Genomic DNA, 21,790 nt, shown 5'->3' on the forward strand with positions numbered 1-21,790 from the left:
AAAGCTAAATTTCGTGACTTTCATGACCGTTTTGTGATTTCGTGACATTCATGACTTTCGTGACCGATAGACACCCTGTATTACAAACAGGGGCGGATCCAGGACGGACTTCTGGGGGGGGGCGGTCGGCGGTAATACTGCTACTTTTAAGAGCTCCAAACTTGTTATGGATGGGTTTATTTATATATAAAATAAGAAAGTTTCCTCTTGTGGGGGGGGGGCGATCGCCCCGATCGCCCCCCTCTGGATCCGCCCCTGATTACAAATGATCTTCCCAATTGGAAACACGAAACTCATGTTCAATGACACGTAGGGTACATAAAATGATGTGAACAGATATTGACTCTCACGAAGTGTTGTTTTACAACACTGAAATTGTTTTTTATGTCAGAAGTGTTCAAAGCAAGCCCCACTTGTTATACACATCAAAACTATAGTCAAGTGCCTATCATTCATGTTACAGCATACAATGGCTTTCTGATGCGCACTCCCAGCTGGTTAGTGGATAGCACAACACACGTGTTTGATGCACGTAATCCCGGGGTCGATTTCCGGTGGAGAGCACTGAAATTTGAAAGCATTACTGTAGTTTGGAATTCATAGCCTCGTTGATGAAAAACGCAAAATTTCAATAAACTAATCAATTGGCGGTTGTGTGTGCTCCCTGATCACTATGGTGGATGGAATGAGTGGACCAACAGACCATATCCCAGATATTAAAAATAAATAAATAAATGCGGATAATGAACTCAAGAAAAAAGTTCACTATTAGCATGATGAATACAATCGTCATGTTTGTAGGCATGTATACATATCATTTCTGGCCTCTGTGAAAATGGGGAATATGAAAACTCAGATGTCCAATTCTTTGCTAACTCTGATCGTGGATTTCTGTGGACTTCGTGTGAAAGTTGTATGAATACGTTTAGCTGTTTCAACGCATCCTGGCGGACGGCCGGATTAATTCATTCACAGAAACAAACCCTTTTCTTGAAATCGGAAGTATCACTTACTAACCGCATGCCCACTGCCCATGTGCGCCGAACTTTCTTCCTAAATTGCGTTGTTCGAATTTTCTTCCTCAGACTGCTTGACGTGAAAACGTAGGAATAAAATGCGCTTCAGTATTTGCTGGGAATCATTTTCTCTCGTGTCGCTCAAACGACAAATCATGTAATTACACAACTGTTTCACCACCCATTGTGAACTTTGTGAATTCCTCTTGCCATTGAGAACACTTTTTATGTACATGAGTTTCAATGAGCGTGAATTCTCAGAGTTCATACCACGGAATATGAACAATCTTACCTTGTATTATGAACTTTTGTAATTCACTAAGACAGTGAATTACACTGTCATTCACTGTGTTCTGTGACACTATCATCGATCTAAAAGTTGCTAAACTGCAATCATATGTTAAGGTTCCTCTCAAAACTAGAAAGAAACATTTGTTCCTTGGATAGTTTATAAGGATTAACATTAATTATAGTTCTTCGTATTTTCCGTATACAAACAGGGAATGAAATTCCAGACAATCATTTCCAGAACAGAAACAAAATAAGTTTCTGGGAAAAGTATGAGTCACAGTTTTAAACGCTAACCTGAAGATTGTTCACAGATATAGAATCTATCAGCAATTATTTATAAGTTCATTTGTAATAATTCAGTACAGTTCCTTACTTAAAGAGAAATTTGTAATCCACATACCTATAAGATGTGAGTAATATTGTTAGGAACAAATTGGTTATGGAAGGCTTTTTATATTATATTAGTACTTAATATAAAAGGAATTATCATTAGAAACTTTACCGAGACAAAAATGTAATGTTGCAACATTATGAGTACATTTGTTACCGAATATAATAATACCATTTGTTCTGCTCGAGTACAAATTTTGTACTAGCAAGTTGTCTACGAAAAATATCAGATTCTATTTTGAAGTGTCCCTAATAAATTGTTTTGATAACTAAGACACCTATATGCTATGTAACAATTTATTCATACCTTATATTTTTAAAATTCATTTTCTCTGTAATGTTCAAAGCTAAACCGTTACCGCCTTTGATGTATTCTACTTCTTTATTTTTACATTTTTTAAAAAGTATTATTCCCTGTTAATAATAACTGCAAGTAAATATGGTAGCGTTAACACGTGAAATCCAACAAAATTTCGTCACTAAATTAATTAGCTAACAGAATACATTTTCTGATCACTAAATTTGTCCAGCTATTCAAAAGTTAGTGGTAAACATAATAATCATTACATTTCAATCTTACCTGAGGACTCAGAAGATAGGAAGAAAATAAGTTTATATATATTACTATTTAACTTTGTGCTGGAATACGCCATAAGGAAAATTAAAGATAGCAACCAGGGCCTAGAGTTGAACGGCATTCACCAGGTTATGGCATATGCTGATGATGTAAATTTAATAGGGGATGATAGGAGAACAGTAGAAATAAATGCAGAGATCTTATTAAACGCTTGCAGGGACATGGGTTTAGAAGTAAATGCAGAGAAAACTAAATACATGGAAGTGCGTCGGGACCGTAATACGGCAAATTGTGGAGGCGTTAAAATATTAAATAATACTTTTGATAAAGTGGATACTTTCAAATATTTAGGATCAATATTAACAGACGAAAATCATATTCACGAAGAAATTAAATGTCGACTAAAAGCAGGGAATTCGTGTTACTATTCGGTTCAAAATCTCTTGTCGTCGCGAATTCTGTCGAGGAATTTGAAGCTTAAAATATATAAAACGATAATCATGCCTGTTGTTCTGTATGGTTGTGAAACATGGTCGCTTACTCTGAGGGAAGAACATGGACTGAAAGTATTTGAGAACAGGATCCTGAGAAGAATATTCGGACCCAAGAGGAACGAGAATGGGGAATGGCGGAAGCTTCATAACGAGGAACTACATAGTTTATACGGTTTACCCAACATTGTTAGGGTCGTTAAGTCTAGGAGGCTTAGGTGGGCAGGTCATGTAGCTAGAATGGAAGAAAGTAGAAACGCTTTCAAAGTCTTGACTGGTAGACCCATAGGAAAACGACCATTAGGAAGACCTAGGCGCAGATGGGAGGACAATATTAAGATGGATCTCGCAGAGATAGGAATACAAAGTAGAAACTGGATGCAATTAGCTAAGGATAGAAGTCAGTGGAGAGCTTTTGTGAACGCGGCACTGAACCTCCGGGTTCCATAGGCCATAGAGTTAGTTAGTTAGTTTAGTTTATATATATATATATGATGAAGGAATGGTACTAAGATTAAAAGCTTTAATGTATATTGGGAAAGTGATTCCTATAATCTATTATAAGCAGTAAGTTCCATGTATGATGCGATGCACTTACCATATGTCCACAATTAGAAACCTATGATAATCGATAACAGAAATGTAACTTAAACATTGAACACAAAGTAACGCTTTTAGTCTTAGCCAAACTTCATCTTACCCCCTCCCCCCCCCCTTCACACACACACACACAATAGTACATTTTGTACAAGCATTGTATTTTAAAAGTTATTTTTAAAATTATTATTATTTACTGTTTAATCTTTATTCAAAACCCTGCTATCAAATTTTTTACTCCTAAATACCATGATTTCAATGTCTGAGCTTACATCATATTTATTTTTATTTTCTACAAACACTTCGCAACTTACAACTGGCAATAGTTCGTAACTTTTTCGTTCAAGGCGCTACATAAAGGTTTCGAAACAACACTCAACTACTCTGCAAGCTATTAAAATAATGCTTAATTAACTGACGTTGACTACTCGTATATATAATCTAAATACGAGAGGATCAGAAACTAAGGTTACAAGACCGATATTTCTAGAGTTTCGTCTGTTATAAAGGAATTTGGCGTGTGCGGTAATATTAATACATGGAGTTGGCAACTGTGTAGAGTTTGAGCACCCGCCGCATACAGCGCTAGTTCTAGGTAAACACAAATGGCGACTCGTTTGAAAAATTGATCTCGCGAAGAAGTGCGTTCAGTTATTCGATTTCTGTGGGTGAAACAAGTAATCGCAGCTGAAATTCTCAGGCAGGTAGAGATTTACGGAGAGATTGCAATGTCTCGTCAGTATGTAGCGGAATGATGTCGACAGTTTGCAGCTGGTAGAGGAAACGCGCGCCCGCATACAGCCCAGAAGATCACCACTCTGTTAAAGCAGTTTTGCTGGGACATCATCATCAACTCCCTACAACCCGGATCTCGCTCCAAGCGCTTTCACCTGATCCCGCACTTGAAGGAGTATCTAGGAGGCCATCGCTTTGTTTCTCAGACGAGAAGGTCAAACACTTCATGACAAAGTGGCTGAACACGCAAGGACAAGATTTTTACCAGAGGGAATCTTCAAACTCATTGCACTATGCGACAAGTGCCCCGATTGATATGGAGACTGTCAAAAAAAACCACACCCTAATGTATGTATTATCTGTTGACTGTATTGGTTGTATGAAATAATGTATACAAGTTTCTCTGCAGACTTTGTACCCTTACTTTCTCATCACCCCTCGTACATTTGTAGTAAATTAATTTTACAGTAAAATGATAAGCTGGAATGAAATTTACGTGAAAATATAACATCGTCGTCGGGTTTCATATCTACTAAATTTCTGAGCTGTAGTTAGTATGAACACCTGTTAAATTTACGCTGCAATATTTGATTCTTAACAAGCAAGCAAACAGAAAAGGAACCTTAAAAGCAATTTAGAAAAAGAAGAAAACCGCTTACCTGATTCGCTTGAGGCAGCAGCGTTACTTCCGTTACTAGTTTCACCATTGGTATTGCTGAAAATAGAAGAAAAGCGCTTCAAATATGTCTGTTAGGGTTCCCACAGATTTTTGTAAACTGCTTTCCCTGACAAAAGTTTAATTTTTCCACATTTTCATAATCCCGTTACTTCAGTTAGATACCTAAACTAAAGATAGGGCACTAATTTCGTATAACATGGGTTGGCCTAGAAAACATACATGACCAAATATATATATATATGTGTGTGTGTGTGTGTGTGTTTAATGGGTCAACGCGGTACGGAATTATACGTGAACATATACACGATATCAACTGTGGGGGGAATTTCACGACCAAACTCTCAAGATGGTTACTAAATGCTGATAAAATTTATACAGAATCTGCGGGAAAGTATACTCACTGAAACCAAAAGATAATTGAAGTTATGCGTAAGCATGGACATAATAAAGTTAGTTAATTACGATATTAGCACTATGAACTGTTAACGGGTTTCTAGATCTAGCTCCGATGATAATAATCATATTCTAATGAAATTTATATGGAACTAATGCGAGAAGATACTTCTTCAAACAAAAAGTAAATCAACAAAATTGGTGGGCCTATGTCGAAATTACGCGTATACATAATTATGGTAATCCCAAACACTGTCAGTCGTTGATTTATTATTATTATTATTATTATTATTTTTTCATGGTTTAGCTCCGAAGACTATGGTTAGATCTTAATGAAATTTATGTGGAACAGCCGGAGAAAATACTCTTTCAAACAAACAAAACAAAACAAAACTAAAATCGGTGCACCTATGTCGAGTTATTCTTGAACATACGCATAACATATATACATAAGCGGATCGAATTGAGAACCTAGTTTTTTTTTTTATTTATTTATTTATTTATTTTATTTTATTTTATTTTTAAAGAACGACGTATGTATCAATTCAGAAGGTCAGAAACGCCACACTGTCTACACTAAGTGATTCAAGATTCTGCAGATAACTGAGTTTAGAATTAAGAACTACAAATTATGGCACAAATCACCGTGATATAACTTTATGCATCTTTAACTTAATATTATATATTCTTATATTGGATGATCTTTAAATTCCATAAAAACTTATTACTTCAAAGGGCCTTTATTATCGACAGCGACTATTTGGTTTCCCTGGCATTAAAGAACTTTTCAATAATTTCCGACAAAAATCAAATTCCCTGACTTTACCCTATTTTCCAACGTCTGTAGAGATTCTGGATAATACTACGGTTACCAATATCCATAAATTTTAGCAACAACGAACTCACCAGCTCTATGCTAATAAATCACACAAATAATAAAAATCGTTAACATACATTACAGGGAGTCCGTACAAATGGAAGAAACAATCGATTTTTAAGACCAATTCTAGCGAATTCAATATTACACCATTCGTTAATATAATACAACTGTCAGAGTTATGCTGAATGTGGACACTGAATTGTCCAAGCACAACACAAGTTGTACAGGCCATGTGGTCTGAGTGGAGAACGCAGACTTCCGGAGTAAGAGAGTGTGTGGATATTCAAGGAGTGGAATGGGTGATGAACGCATCGGAACAATTTGTAGAAGATCCCATGCACTTTTTCACTTTGTGTGACAATGAATTCGCATCTATACAGAAGTTGATGCGTTAAAAATCGGTTATTTCCTCCATTCGATAATGTAACACAATTATTTTATTAAAATGTCTAGCTTAATGGAACTAAAATGGAACTAAAATCCGCAGGAAAACAACATTGTGTAGTTACACGCCAGTAACAAACAATAACCAATGGGCTATTCGCAGGTTGTGACCCATTTAAAATATACACATTTAATTATTCAGACTTTTAATCCAAGTTTCCTCTCGATGAGTCCTACGAATCTAATCAATTTATGCTTTCTCAGAGGTGAATAATCAAAAAGTTGTTTCCTTTCTTAAACTTTCATCATTTAGACGCCAAATCACATTTCGAAATCAATACTGTTATATGATATACAATATATTACTATTGAAAAGATTTCCTATAATTTAGTGGATTTATTTTTTCTTTCCTTCTTTTAAACTTACTTACTGCTCCAACATGTAAATATTGGCCGCCTCAATGTTGATTTTGGTTGTTTTGTTTATATTAAATATGCTTCTTTTCGTTTCTCTTTTCTTATATACTTTTTAGCTATTTTATTGCACCTTCTATCATTTTTAATGGATTATATTTTTTATATATTTTCTCTTTAATTTTTATTCCTACTTATCCTTAGATCTTACCTTTTATCACACTAAGTCAGATTTTGCAAGTGCCTGCAAGACGGCGACAGAATATAGGAAGACGGAGAAGATAGATGAGAAGTGTTGAGTCTAAGACGACAATGGGATTACGATAATTCATCGGTTGTGGTTGAAAAAACTTCAAGGATCCATTGCAAACCGCGAGTAGAACGAAACAAAACATTAAACAAAGGTAAGTCGACCACTGCACTAAACTTTCTCGCTCTCATTCCTTAAACTTAAACGAAGTCACGCTGCAGTTCTTACTAAAACATTTCTTTACGAAATATGAACAAAATTACCTAGATATAATAATGTTCTCATAAAACTTACCCTAAAGACTAAACTAATGCTTGTGAATTTTTCATTTGAAATGACATATTGCAAGGTTGTTACTAAAATATTTATTTATGAATAAAATTGCCGGAGTAATTTTTGAGAAAATCGTTATTTAAAAAAAAAAAAAAAAAAAAAGAGTAAACTATCCCTTGTGGACACACACCTTATAAGCCTTGTTAATGAAATATTTACTGTATTTTTAAAAAAGAACAAAATCGCCTGAATAGTTTTTGAGATGATTAAAGAACTTACCGGAAAAGTAAACTACTACTACTGGATTTTTCTTAGAAAAACAACTTAAAATATATAAACAAAACTGTTAAAGCTGCTTTCGAGAAAAAGTGCAAATTTTGATTTTCACCATCTCCCGTAAACTACCCTTATTTTTGGGATAGGAAGAAAATTCAATCCCACTCCTAGAAAATCCTATAAAAACATTAAATTTAAAATTTGGTCAGAATGCATTTAATGATACGACCTTTACGCGAGTGTGCACATATTGGGAAAAACAGAGAAAAAGGTATCCAAAAATTTCTTTTCCACCATGTAGGGGCCACGAAATGTGAACAACCGCTGAAAATCTTGAATTCGATTTTTTCACGACCAGCATAATTTCTTCTCTCATTTCGTCGCCCGAAAGTAATAAATGAACACTAGCTAACATAGTATATAAACTTGTGTCTCACTTCTAGTCTCGGATATAACCAACCGCTAATTATACTGACTTAGTTTTGGGTACTAGCAGCCGCTGATTAACACTAATTCCCCATTGTTCCTCAGTTGTAGTTTCGGGTACTAGCAGCCACTAATTACAATGACTATCTTTCCAAATAGAAGTAAAACTATATACAACTCTTAAAATTTATTTTCCATACAACATCAAACTTAGTTACATGTCCTTGTTTGAATAGTGTTCTTAATTAACGGAGAAAAAAATCATCACTGCTACAAAAATTTTTATAGCAATTATGTATAGAAATTTATGCATAAAAAAGTCTCTATGGAATTATTTTCACATTAATACGAACTATATGTTATGCCTGCTTAATTATTAATGTTATTATAAAGTATATAAAAATCAGAGAAATACATATATCAAAACGTTATAAATATACTGAATTAAAAATTATAAAAGGTGCAATAAGCTAAGTAAATGGAAAGGATCCACACAAACCTGTTCACCAATAAGCTCATATGGATTGAGATCGCTCTTAATTCGAATAGTTACTGAAATAATAATAAATTGGTGGCCGCTGGAATCTGGTCCGGCGCAAAGTACGTACTATTTTGTTTCTAGGCGCGGATGCAAGAAGGGGACTATAGCCCCCCCTTGACGCTTAGGTATATACTGGGTAAAATGGACTTCAATCCTGCTTTACACTGGATAAAGCTGCAACTCCTCCCCTGATCATATCCTGGATCCGTTACTATAATATATATATATATATATAAACGATAAAACATAGACCGTAATCGTATGATACAATAGTATCATATACATTTACAACCATTTCTAAACATAATTTCTAACTGAATACTATTATTTATTAGATAGCATATGCTTTGGTCAGGGTGTCGTATTTTATATAATTTCTAACTTAAAATGTTATCAGTCTCTCGTTTTAACTATTATTGTTATCATCATGCAGCCAAGATAATTCGTAATGATTAATGTCCATCACCAGTATTATTATTGTTTAGTATTTAAAAAATATACTATATATACAAAGCGCACTTATTGAAGAAACCAAGTATATACATACCTATTTACTACTTCCATCTCTTCACTATGAGAAGATACATCGCCATTTGGTGTATGGCTATTTTGGACATCCTGTAATAGATAAACATATGATATTATACTATCCATGCAAACAATTATTTCATCTTATTGGACTACGATCAATACATGAAAATATTTATTTACTGATTTATAAATTAAATAAAGCCCAGTTGCTACAGCAATCTTACACTAGTAACATTAACGATAGAGAGGCAACAACTTGGAAGGCAACCTATCTGAATCTATTAAAATAAGATTTCATCTTCCCCTGAGGAAACTGATGACAACCCTGTTAGGATTTGAAATCAATTACAAATCAATGTTAAAAATTTACGTATGACCGCTCACCTTCTTAGTACGAAACAAATCAATCTAGGTGGTCAACACTGATGTGTTCAACATCACAGAAGTACCCAGTTCCTCAATCAAAGAATTTAAGTTTTAGTGTATGTATTCTATCGGTTCTGAAATACTCAACAATTTATTATATCACTAATTAATATTAAATTTTTGCACAGAAGTTTAATGTGAAGTAGAAAAGAAACAGACCCTAGAGAGCCCCTCATACTGTTGTGTGTGTGTGTCTCTCTCATACTGTTGTCATACTCTCGCATTTTTAATATATAGTGTGTAACAAAAAGGTCGGGACAGTGGAATATCTTGAGAAATACACCTGAGATTCAAAAACCGCGAAACACATATCCAATATTTTAAAAAGATCTATTTAACTAACATGCAGCGGCGTGCCGTCAAGGGGACTAGGGGACTAGGCTAGTCCCCTGGCATTTTAATTAAAGTATTTTGTGATAAATATATACCAAAGAAAACGAAAACATTGTTTGTATTTCTCTATTTTCGTAAAATAACACTATTTCAATTGTTCTGACACAACTATAGTCAGCGCCCGTATGCTGGGTGTGACAGCGAAGTTGAGATCGGAAACGCTCGGGTTTTAATCGGCTTTTCTCGGGGAAGGGAACAGGATCCAGCCACCTAGTCCTCATATTATGTTGTCTAAGCTCTAAGCACGGGCGTTCTGTCGTAAGCGAATTTAATGCTCGTTTGCTTTTTACAGTTAATAGTTTTAACGCTATTAAATTTACAGTATTAATCTTGACACTTTAAGAGATCTAGTGAAGTGTGAACTTTTTAGATTATTAATATATTTTGAAAATGACTCAAAGAATAAAGTATGGAAGGGGACTCGTTTGAGAAACCGAGTCCCTTGCAGCAAAGCGATGGCGCAAGCAGTGATATTACTTCAATTGGTACAGGAGACAGTAGGGGTGGGAATCGGCCGTTTCAGTGTTGTATTCTGGACCAATTATTCATGGTATAATTTGGATTCCTTAATTTTCAAGAAAAGCAACAAATAATAACCAGTGGTAGAACAACTTTAAGCATTTCCATTCAGACAAAAATGAAAGGTTATATACATAATATCAAAACGGATTATTTTGCTTCTTCAAAATAGTTAACTGCATGTAAGACAAGAAACAAACTGTATTGCTGGCCTTGTACTCTGTTCCACATAGAAAAGAACGTGTGGAATAATGATGGCTTTTGTAACATGAACAATTTTCACAAACCCAAGTTGCGCCAAGAAAAATGTTATTCACACCTGTATACAATAACTAAATTGAAAACTTTCGGAAAACCAGAATTGATTTTCAATTGAGCAAGCAATGCAGAAGTTGATTCAAACCGAGAACTAATGAACAGATTGATTTGTTCCTCTTGTTTTATGGCTAAACAAGAGCTATCATTTAGAAGTCATTACAAACAGGAAGATTCTGTCAATTAGGGAAATTATATTGAAGTAATTCAGTTACTTTCAAGTACGACACTAAATGGACTTGCAGGGGCGCCTGAAGAAAATTTTCTAGGGAGGGGCCCATCTCCATGGTTGCTATGTTGCGTCTGGTATTTCTGGTATTTAATATACGTGGTTTGCTATATTACGTATACATTTTCGTGAGCCAGAGGAAAGTCCGGGACCCACCCTGCCCTCTCGTTCGGGCGCCCATGTTGACTTGTCATCTTCACAGCATGGGAGTGTTTAAAGGAACATCAAACAGAATTCAGAATGATATTATTAAATGTGTTGGTGAGTAATTCTGGATAAAATTAAGTCAGAAATAAACAATGCACTTCTTACAGCAATAATGTTGGACTAAACTAGGGACATTGCAAAGATCTCTCAACATTCAATCGGTATGTGAAAGACGGCAATTCATGAAAGATGTATTTGTTTTGCAGATGTTACTAGTGATTGCACTGCGACTGCTCTAAGTGAGCATGCTTTCCAAATTCTCTCTCATTTTAATTGTAAGCAAAACCTTGTAGCACTAGGCTATGGATGGAGCTGCCACATTTTCTGGACATTTGAACGGTTTACAATCTTTTGTGAAAAGGTGTTTGAGTGCACTCACCATACACTGCTATCATCACAGACTCAATCTCGTTGTTCCACAGTCTGTTAATCACATCAAGGAATGTAAAATATCTTTTAGAATAAGTGGCATTCCAAATTTCTTTACATATTCATGTAACGCGCTTGCTGAATCAGAAGTAACTAAGCGATTTCCAACGGTTGCCTCTATAAGATGGAATTACAATTCCAAAATTGTGAATGCAGTAAATGAAAATCAAATAGAACTCTTACGGTGTGCTGAGAACATTGTAGAAGATTCAGATAATTGCGACACCGAAGCTTTCATGACTACAAAAAAGAAAAAAGAAAAATGTGAGAGTTATCATTGAAGGATTTCGATTTTGCATTTCTACTAAAAGTTTTCAGTCATTTTTTTTTTCGCGCACGGATATACTATTCAACATTCTTTAAAGTAAAACCTTGGATGTGAAATATTGCATCCAAAAATTACAAAAGATGGTATCTCAACTTAGAAATGCAAGAAACGATTTTGAAGACTTATAGAAAAGTAGAATTGGATGACAACGGGAACCTTCTAATAAAAGACGTAAAGTAGATGACTCAACAGATACAGAAATTAAATATATGCTTCTCTTCAATGACATTATTGATATTGTGATTTCAAGATCTCAGTGAGTTACAATTTCTTGAGCTGTTAGATTTAAAGAATTTTCAGTGCATGAAATCTCGATTTCCTGATTGCTTGTTTTTGAACCTTAAATCAATTTACGGGAGTTTTTTTTTTTTTTTAAATTTTAACAATTTGCAGAGTGAATTAATATAGGTTTACAGACTCTTAGATTTTTCAAATAGAACTGTGACTGAAATTATCCATTTCTTGAAAGAAAGAGGCTTCGTAGAACAAGCGTTTACAGAAACAAATAAATTGTGTTATTTGGTGTCAACAATACTACTCAGGACCTCCACTCTACAGCACACATTCTCTTTGAACCTAGTCCCCTGTGAGAAAAGTCACGGCACGCCACTGCTAACATGAAATAAAGTTGCCCTCCTCCCCTAACGGGGGGAGGAGGCAGCAACTTTAAAATGTTAAAAAGAAACCTATTTTTCTTGCAGATTCGGATTCTACAACCAAAAATAAGAAACTTTTACTGGAAATACTTTTTCGTTATCTTTCTAGATGGCGTTGTAATCGAAAAAAATGAAGATTATCGTACCGACGTCCCCTAACTTTGCGATCTGAAATATTTCCCAAATAACAAAGAATGTGACAAATCTGGTTACGTAAGAACGTACTCATGTCAGGGGCCTATACAATTCTGTGAACAACAAGTGTCCCCAATGGTCCTATCATAGGGCCCCAGGGGCCAACTTGAAAATTTCAAATAGAAACCCACTATTTTTATTGCAGATTCTGGTTATGGGACTGAAATTAAGCAACTTTTATTTGAAGCGTCTTTCCGTTATTTTACTATATGGCGCTGTAATCAAAACCGGTATGCATCAAAGCTTGTATCGTGGCACAATAGTGTGAAGTGAAATTTCACAAATGTATTGGGAAAGTACGACTGCTTGAACTCGAAAATAAGAAATAAAATGAAACACATGTTAAACACAATTTTTGAAGATAATTGAAATAAACCTACTTTTCTCTTTTTTTTTAAAAAATCACATTTTCCTTATATTTCGACTATCCATACTCCAATCTTCCAAGAAACTCATAATAAACACTCGAAATACAGGAAAAATTTGAAATTGGAGGACAGAAAGGATAGTGCATTTTAATTAAACTCTAGCATTTTAATTACTGTATTCCATGCGCACGGTTTGTAATTAAAACTATTGAAATTCCTCAAGCCTCTCTTCCAACACTTATTGACTTTTCTTGAGCAGTACGGTGAGGAAAGTGATGCTTTTATAAGCCAAATTGTCACAGAAGACAAAACATGAAAGGCTTACGTTGCACCGTCATCAAAGCAAAAATCCATGAAATGGCAGCATTCAACACCACCCAAGAAAGTGAAATTCAAGCAAACACTTTCAGCCCGGAAAATCAAGTGTACTGTGGTTTGGAACAGGAAGGAGGTGTGGCTTGGGATTTTTTGCCTCGTGGCGACATAATAAATTCAACGACGTATTAAAAAACTGCACCTTGCAGTCCAAAACAAAGGTACGGCATGTTGAGTAAAGGGATAATTTTGCTTCACGAAAATGCCCGTCCACATATGGCAACTCAAACTCAAAATGTCATCGCTTCATTGAGCTGAGAACAACTTGATCACTCTCCGTACATTCCGATCTAGCGCCCAGTAACTACAACGCTTATACATTTGAAGAAGCATCTAAGTAATCAACACGACGACGACGATGATATGAAAATAGCTGTGCTGCAGTGGTTGTGAAATCAGGCGACAGACTTCTAACAGGATGATATTCAAAAGCTTGCTGTACGGTATGGCAGGTGCCTTAATATTAGTGGAAGCTATGTAGGAAAGTACATTGAGTTACAGACTCTTATAACAACAAAATTAATACGAAAAGAATACTTATTTTGTTTCATTTCAAAACGGTACTTAAAAACATGCCTCGTATATGCATATTCTCAGAATCATATATATATCTTTCATTAAAATCGTATAAGGTATTTCTTTTACTTTGAAAAATCTCGTAACCTTAAGATTAAAGCAGGACCGAACCACTACTCGGTTTGCATCCGAGAGAAACTGTCCTCCGTCTGAATCAAATGCGGAAGCCCTTGATTACATAGGCGATTTAATCGTTAAATTAAATCTGTCGTAAAATCCACATTCACGCCCAATACTCGGCAACAACATTCATGAATATGCAGCGTCGTCAAACTATGTATAAAAGTGGGGAAAGGTCACTTCCAGCATTTCTTGTAATGGACCTTCATTTCTCAACCGTAAAAGTATGTCATGTAAAAATTTGGCTTCATACCCTTTTTTATTAAGATTCCCGGGGTCCCTTATGAGTGGGACACCTTGTACATTTTGCGAGCTTGAGGTGTTCCGGTACTGATCCGTTTCTTTTATCAAGTCGAGTTGATTGATATATATGTTGCATGTGTACAATCGCTGAAAATACCCCACTCTCGGAAACTCTATTAGGTACTGTGTACTGGATGTGAGCAATTCTGGTACTGTTCGCTTTGGCTGTTACATGTTTGCAATCGCTAAAAATACTCTACACCCGGAAACTGCATTAGATACCAAGTACCGCAAGCGGTTCATCGGAAGTAACCAATTCCGGTAACAATCACTTTCTCAGTTAAAGATGAGTTGATTGATATGTTGCATGTGTGCGATCACGGAAATTCGCCACCCCGCGAAACTGTATTATTCCTCTTTAAATCGTTAGTCCAATACCGGAAATATTTATGGTTATCTTCCTTCCTATTCCCTGTTCGGCCTAAGCTCTAAACTGCGATAAACAAAGCCACGTAAAACCAAACCTCGCTGATTTGCTGTTGGTCTTCCGACACCTTTACTCCTCCGCAAAATAGTTCATATGATATTATGATTACTTTTACAATGAAGCTCCATATAAAACTGCTATATTATTATAAATGACAAAAATATAATACGGATTATCTAATAATACTGCAATCGAGTGTGGTTAATGAAACAATAGAAATAAACACTAAGATGCGCAGTAATTATGGCGCAATTCAACTGAGAAGGCGTGTTCTGCTTTTAAAGTCTGAAAGATGGCTGGCATGAATCCCGGTTCCGCGAGTGTTGTGGTGAAACACCAACAAGGCAAACCTTTACTCACTAAGTAACAACTGTTTACCAGCGATATTCATTTTTTTTTAATCTTGCGAGTTTTTTCTTTCTTTTCTGTTGTTGCTGTAAGTATCTGGACAATACGAGACAGTATTGTCAAAATGCACGTGTATAATTTGCTCCTCCCCGTGGGGAGTGGGAGTGATACATTACTAGCCAATCGTAATTGTGACAAGCGGACGGATACAAATATTTTGTTTATCGGAGTTTAGAGCTTATGCTGAACAGGGAATCGTAAATGGCAAAAATTATTTTCGAGACATTTTTGAAACATTGCTGACATTGGAGGTAGTTTAGCCTGTATGAAAAAAAAAAAAAAAAAAAAAAAAAATGTGAAAATCTCAGCCTAACAGTCAATATTATTTTATGATTTGTTCCATTAGCCTTCTGATCCACCTTCGGCGAGTTCGTCTTTTTTCCTTCTCGTTCACTTTTGCTCTTTTAACTCTTCGCGTAAAGCTTTTAACAAACGTGTTTTTTTAAACTAATCCATGTACATTCTGATATTCTGAAAATGAATCCTTGTGTTGTGCATCAAAATGGACGAAACAGTGAATTTTGGAAGAATTATGAAATCTTGTTTACATATTTATCAAGCAACATTAGTCTTCTCCCTTTAATAAATAAAATTCAATTTGGAGAATTAAGAGAGAGAATTTTAAATAATACTTCGAACGTAATGTGATATTTTAAAAATTAAAACCTACGAAACACATTCTTTTGAAGAGAGAAAAATAAATACAGTAAACCTTCGGTAACACGAATTCCAAGGGACTGAAAAATCAGGAGTTCGTGTTAAAAGAATTCGTGTTAACCGGGGACCCAAATTTTATTATTCGAATACATTTTCTCCATACATACGCACTACAGTATACAGACTATACATACCACTACAGTATATTATGTATGTCATAGAAAACACTAGAGATGGTATCGAGACGAGACTGAGTAGTCTTGGTCTTGATACCATCCACAGAATTGTATACAGACGAGACTGAGAGTTTCAGTCTCGTCTCGATTTCGAAAAGCACTCCTCGGTCTCAAATTCGATTTAAGATCGAGATCGAGACTAGTTTCGGTCTCGGTACCATCCTCTGAAAAGTGAAAACACTACGGTAAGTTTATTATCCTATCTCCGAAGATTAAAAAACAAAAGTTTCCACGCAGAAAATCCAGGTCAAGTTATAAAATTGATAACTCCGCTAGCAGGGTGAGTACTGCTAGTAACGGAAAGATATTTATGACTGCTGTCACCAATTTGGAGTTACAGGGGAGAGATGTTTTGTCTCGAGCTGTCGCCAGCGCGTCTGCCAAGCACCTGCATGTTCAGCGCTTGACGGAGGACAGAATCAACACCTCATAAGAGAGGAAAGATACCTGTTTCTGGTTTTTCTCTCATTTACAAGGCAATTTTCGTCTGTATAAATACTGTATGGCAAAACTGATCTGGAGTGAAATCTGAAATAAGAAAAATGATCTTTAAAAAAAAAAAAAAAAAAAAAAAAGATTGAAAGTTCGTTAAATCAAAACCTTTACTGACTCAAGGGACTAAAAATTAGTTCGTAATTCGTGCTAACCGAAATTCGTGTTAACCGATAAAACTTACTGTAAGGTAACGTACAGCGATGCCGGTACCGAAATTTTGTTCGTCCTAACCGAGTGTTCGGCTTAAGCGAGTTCGTGTTAACGAGGTTATACTGTATTAAAAAAATTCCGGGAAGCCTGGTTGAATGACCTATATGCAAATACAAATAATACATTACATTCACTCATACAAACATACAAAGCAATAAAAATGTGTATACTTACATGAGATGACCGTATTCCAGAGTAATTTGCATGTACACGTTTGACAAAATCATCTCCCTTTTTCAGTTTGAGAAAAGCACACTTGCCAAACCATCGTGCATGCTCTACCCATGGATCATCATTGTCTTCCCAATCTTTCAAGCCTCCACCACAGTAGTAGCAAATAGTCTGGTCTCCTTTACCTACATTTAGGGGGAAAATTGTTCTTTAGCATGAAGGCAACCAAAACAGAAGATTTTAAATAAGAGAATCACGGCATGTACACTTAATATTTTGTACGAGAAATTACTCTCAATCAAACGGAAGTATGTAACAATCTGTTGGCTTTACAGTGATTTTCGGCATCAGAACTCATACATAATACATTTCTAAAGCTTCATCAATACCTTACAACGAAGACAACAATAATATTATATTACGAGAATTAAACTCTGGCACTGCAGAACACTAACTATAGCCGGCAAAGGTGGACATCCAATTTAATAAAGTCATGCGTCGGGAGCACATCTGCTCCTAACAATTTTCTTATGTAAACTAAATTTCTTATCTTGTAGTTGATATACTAATAATAAAAATAATACAAAGATATTCTGTTTTGTACACAGCTTTTTTCTTTTTTTACTACATTTATTTCAAAAAGTAACACTTGCTAATTAGTTACTTTAAATCCTCAGTACTACAGAAGAAGACAGCACGAAGGATGTCGAAAAATTTTGAAGCAATATCAAAGTCTACGTAAATCAAGAGTAAAACTGGAATTTATAATTTTCATACTCATTTGTCTGCACTGTCACTGAAAATAGCAAGGTTCTCTAAATACAATTTTATCACTTTTCTTCGACCAATTACGCAGAGAATTAGTAAAGTGAGATGAAATATAAGTGAAATACATGAGACTTAGAAGCAATGTTTCTGACACGCCTCTCTCGTCGTCACTGTGATAAGAGTCCCGTACTGTTGACAGTTTTCATTCGATGTTTCTTCCAGCATTATAAGCGGACCTTCTTCAACGTAGCAGACGATGATGAGCGATGTAAACAGTCAAATACGTGAAAGCACTTAACGGGAGAAACTGTCATACGTCGCTCTGCAAGAACGCGGAAACAATCACAATAGGCAACGTAAACGGCCCGAATCGGCAGCTTGAAGTAATACCTCATGCAGAAAAACGCATCCAGATGCGGAATGGGGAGGGTCCGTACCCAAAAGAATCGAACATGCAGTGATTAACGTAGACCTAGATAAAGCTACAATGTAGCCATAATAAAGCTACAATGATTACTAAATTTTTCGCAATTCAGTTAATATTTCAAGATGTAAACCTGAACCAAACAGTACAAAACATATACATACACAATACACATTTAAAGATACTGTAACAAAACATCTGATCTACGTTTTACATATTAATCTTATTTTCCCTCTTTCATGTTGTAGCTTCCTTTCTGTGACCCATCCAAACTAGAGGCAGAATCGAATACGAGAATCGATTCTATTCGATTCCTTTGGAATCGATTGAATACTCGGTTTGATTACACTATATGCTTTCCAACCGAATTTTAAATTACGTTTTATCAGTTATGATACGTTTGTGCTGAATCAGGCTATTGAGACTTCTCTCTTCCCAATAATCAGAATGCTAATCAAAAATTAGGTGGCGATGCTGGCTTGACGTCAAGTGAAAATAGTCATTGAGTAAAATGTATCTCAAAAGTTCCAAAACTGTTTCAAAACAATTGTGCTGCATTTGTGCTGAATTGTGTAGTTAAAATTTTTGTTTGTATTATTACCCGGAATAAGTGAAAACAGAAATAAACTGGTGACGCTGACTTGATAGTAAGTGAAAATCACCATCAATCAAACATTTTCCAAACTAGTTTTAAATTAGGCTTTAACGGTCATTAATTGTTTGTGCGGGATTATGCCGTCGAAAATTTCTCTTATGCTATTAATAAGAATCCATAATATGAAAGGAAAAGTAGCTATGCTGACTTGACAGTCCAGTGAAAATCGACTACACTCAAAATATTTGCAAACTAATTTCAAACTAAACTCAAATGATTGCTAGTCATTTGTAGCTTCATGGCATACATTACTGGACCCGCATTCAAGAACACACAGTACTCGCTTTCACTGGAATAGATTCTAAATCTTTTGATTATGCTCATTAACTGGTTCACCTCGCTGGCAATGCATTAACGAACATGTCGCGCACACGAAACACTTTTCTGCTGTTCACAACTAAAACTCATGGGAAAATACTCTAACGTAAGCCTTGACTAAATTCGTTAGAGTAGCTTATGTCCTTTCTCATTCCGATATACGTGAAACGGATACCTAATAAAGCAAGCCAATGACGAAGTAATAAATCCGAAACAAGATGATATCCGTGTCCAGGAGAAAAAGCAAACAGCAACGAAGTGCAAAACAGTGAATTTCAATGTGTCTGGACACGTAACGTGCTCTTTTCTATACCGCGGAATGGTTGTATTTATTCATGTTGGAGAGTCAGAACTACCTTTATCCGAATTCTTTTAGCTGGAGAGAATTTCAAATCCAGGAACGAACTATTTTGGAACAGAAATAAAATGAAAAATGAAATCTTTAAGTTTTACGTCCCACGGTTATGCCGCTTAGGCTAAAGGAGACTGTGATAATGAGAAATGAATGAAATGGTGGAATGAAGAAAGTGGGAGGAAACGGGAGAACTCGAGAAAACCCACGAGCATGGTGTTTGTCCATCACAAGATCTACACGGCGTGTTTGTCCATCACAAGATCGAACCAGGGACCCCAAGCACCGGAGGTGAACGCTCTACCACTGAGCCACCGCCCCCCCCCCCCCCCCCATTTTGGAACAGTGAAGAAAGACTTAACAAATGTAATTAATCCTTTATAAATACATTACGTAAATGATAATATTCGAGCCTTGCTGGTCTAGTGGGTAACGCGTGCGCCTTTGGAGCATTGATCACAGGATTCGACTGTTGGTGGACAGCATTGAGCATATTAAGGTGGCTCCGTTGAGTGTTTTTTCCAGGCATACTTCCGGAAGGCTTTGCTCCACAGAAACTAAGGTAAGTTAAAGTACGGCCCCGTTACATTTTGATTTTGACCCCGGACAAAATTTTGTGGAAGAAAATCTGGTTTGGATTACACTTTAAATTGGAAAATGAAATTATTATTATTACTATTATTTAAAGTTTAACGTCTCACGTACTTTCCACTCAAGGAGACATATGACTGATTTAAGTGAATGACTAGAATTATTTTTCTGTGCTCTCCCACCGGGAATCGAACTATTGCTAAAGCTGGATTACGAACCATGAATAGCATTTTTATTTGAGGCAAGTAATCCCCACAGAGAATTGAACTGGGGAGCACGCTTATAAAAAGCTCACGCCACGAAGGGACACTACAACACTTCTAATTTTTGTACTTGGGCCCAGCTATTCCTTTTCTATTTACTACAATTATTATAGTAAATATACATATGTATTTTAAAAAATCCACTGAAACAAATGCAATTCAGAGAGTGACTATCTTGCACTGTATATTGGTGCCTTTAACAGTATTAATAGTATTCCTTTGCTCAAGGTTGACTGACCTAGCAAACAAAATAAGCTGATAACACATCTGGTTTCCTATACTTCCATGCAAGTGTAGCCCGTCTCGAGTCTGTCTGTATTCGCTTTTCATAAACCAAATACTCAAGGACATCTGGCTGCAGAATCTATTTGTTTGCACTCGGGAATCGCTTTCCCATACCTGAGTTCAGATATCCGATTATCTACGCGTGGACTCATTGGCTTGAATCGAAGCAAGCATTGAAGTGCAAAGTAGTTGGGAATATATATATACAGACATTTTAAGGGGATATATAATTTAATGAGATTGGCCGATGTAGGAGACTGTTCTCTCATTCGTATTGCGTGCTTTAACACACAAAGCACAACGTATTTAACACTACAAACTTTTTTTTTCTTTTTTAAACTTTACATGGAATACATGCTGTCTGACACTAACACACAGACTGCAAGAGCAGGGAGAAGTAGAAGTTATTGGATAAGGAGAAAGCTGATTTCGATCCGAGTACAAAATCGATTCTCTTGCTGAAGAATAGAGTATGGACTCGATTCTCAAAAGTACTCCATTTTGTCATCTCTAATTCAACTGTTAAGGTAACTGGGACGACGGTCTGCATTACAAAGTAAGTACCTTTTCTTTTATTTCTTTTATTTTAACACAATGTAATACAATATTTAGCATTCCACAACATTAATTTTCGTATCTCCTAAACAAGAAATCAACCAACAATATGTAAATGTAAAAATCACTCTTTTTTTCCCCCTTTATAATGGAAGAGTAACTAATATTAGTTTCTGAATTAGTAGTTTTACTTCAATAAATCGTGCAGTTAATATTATGTAACTATTCTAGCAGGTTTTGTTTCCATATTGTTAAGCTAACGCAACACATTGAGTAAGGCTATCGTGGTAATAATACAAAAAGCACAATGTGATTGTGTTTTTTATATTATTATTACAATAGCCTTGCTCAGTGTATTGTTGTGTTACATTAATATTATGCTTCAATGTATG

At 35.6% G+C, this 21,790-nt stretch overlaps 1 protein-coding gene across 1 annotated transcript in view; it reads right to left on the reverse strand.

Annotated features, from left to right (window-relative positions):
• Diap1 (Death-associated inhibitor of apoptosis 1) overlaps positions 1-21,790 on the reverse strand; it is a 71,195-nt gene that overhangs the window by 18,338 nt on the left and 31,067 nt on the right. Inside the window, exons 4-6 of the mRNA XM_081729581.1 lie at positions 17,191-17,372; positions 9,161-9,231; positions 4,757-4,812 (exon numbers count right to left, since the gene is read on the reverse strand). Of these exons, the coding sequence (XP_081585707.1) occupies positions 4,757-4,812; positions 9,161-9,231; positions 17,191-17,372 (309 nt within the window). The remainder of the gene's footprint in view (positions 1-4,756; positions 4,813-9,160; positions 9,232-17,190; positions 17,373-21,790) is intronic.

The sequence above is a fragment of the Thermobia domestica genome, chromosome 1, assembly GCF_964235325.1.
Source record: "Thermobia domestica chromosome 1, izTheDome1.hap1.1, whole genome shotgun sequence".
Classification (NCBI taxonomy): Eukaryota; Metazoa; Arthropoda; class Insecta; order Zygentoma; family Lepismatidae; genus Thermobia; species Thermobia domestica.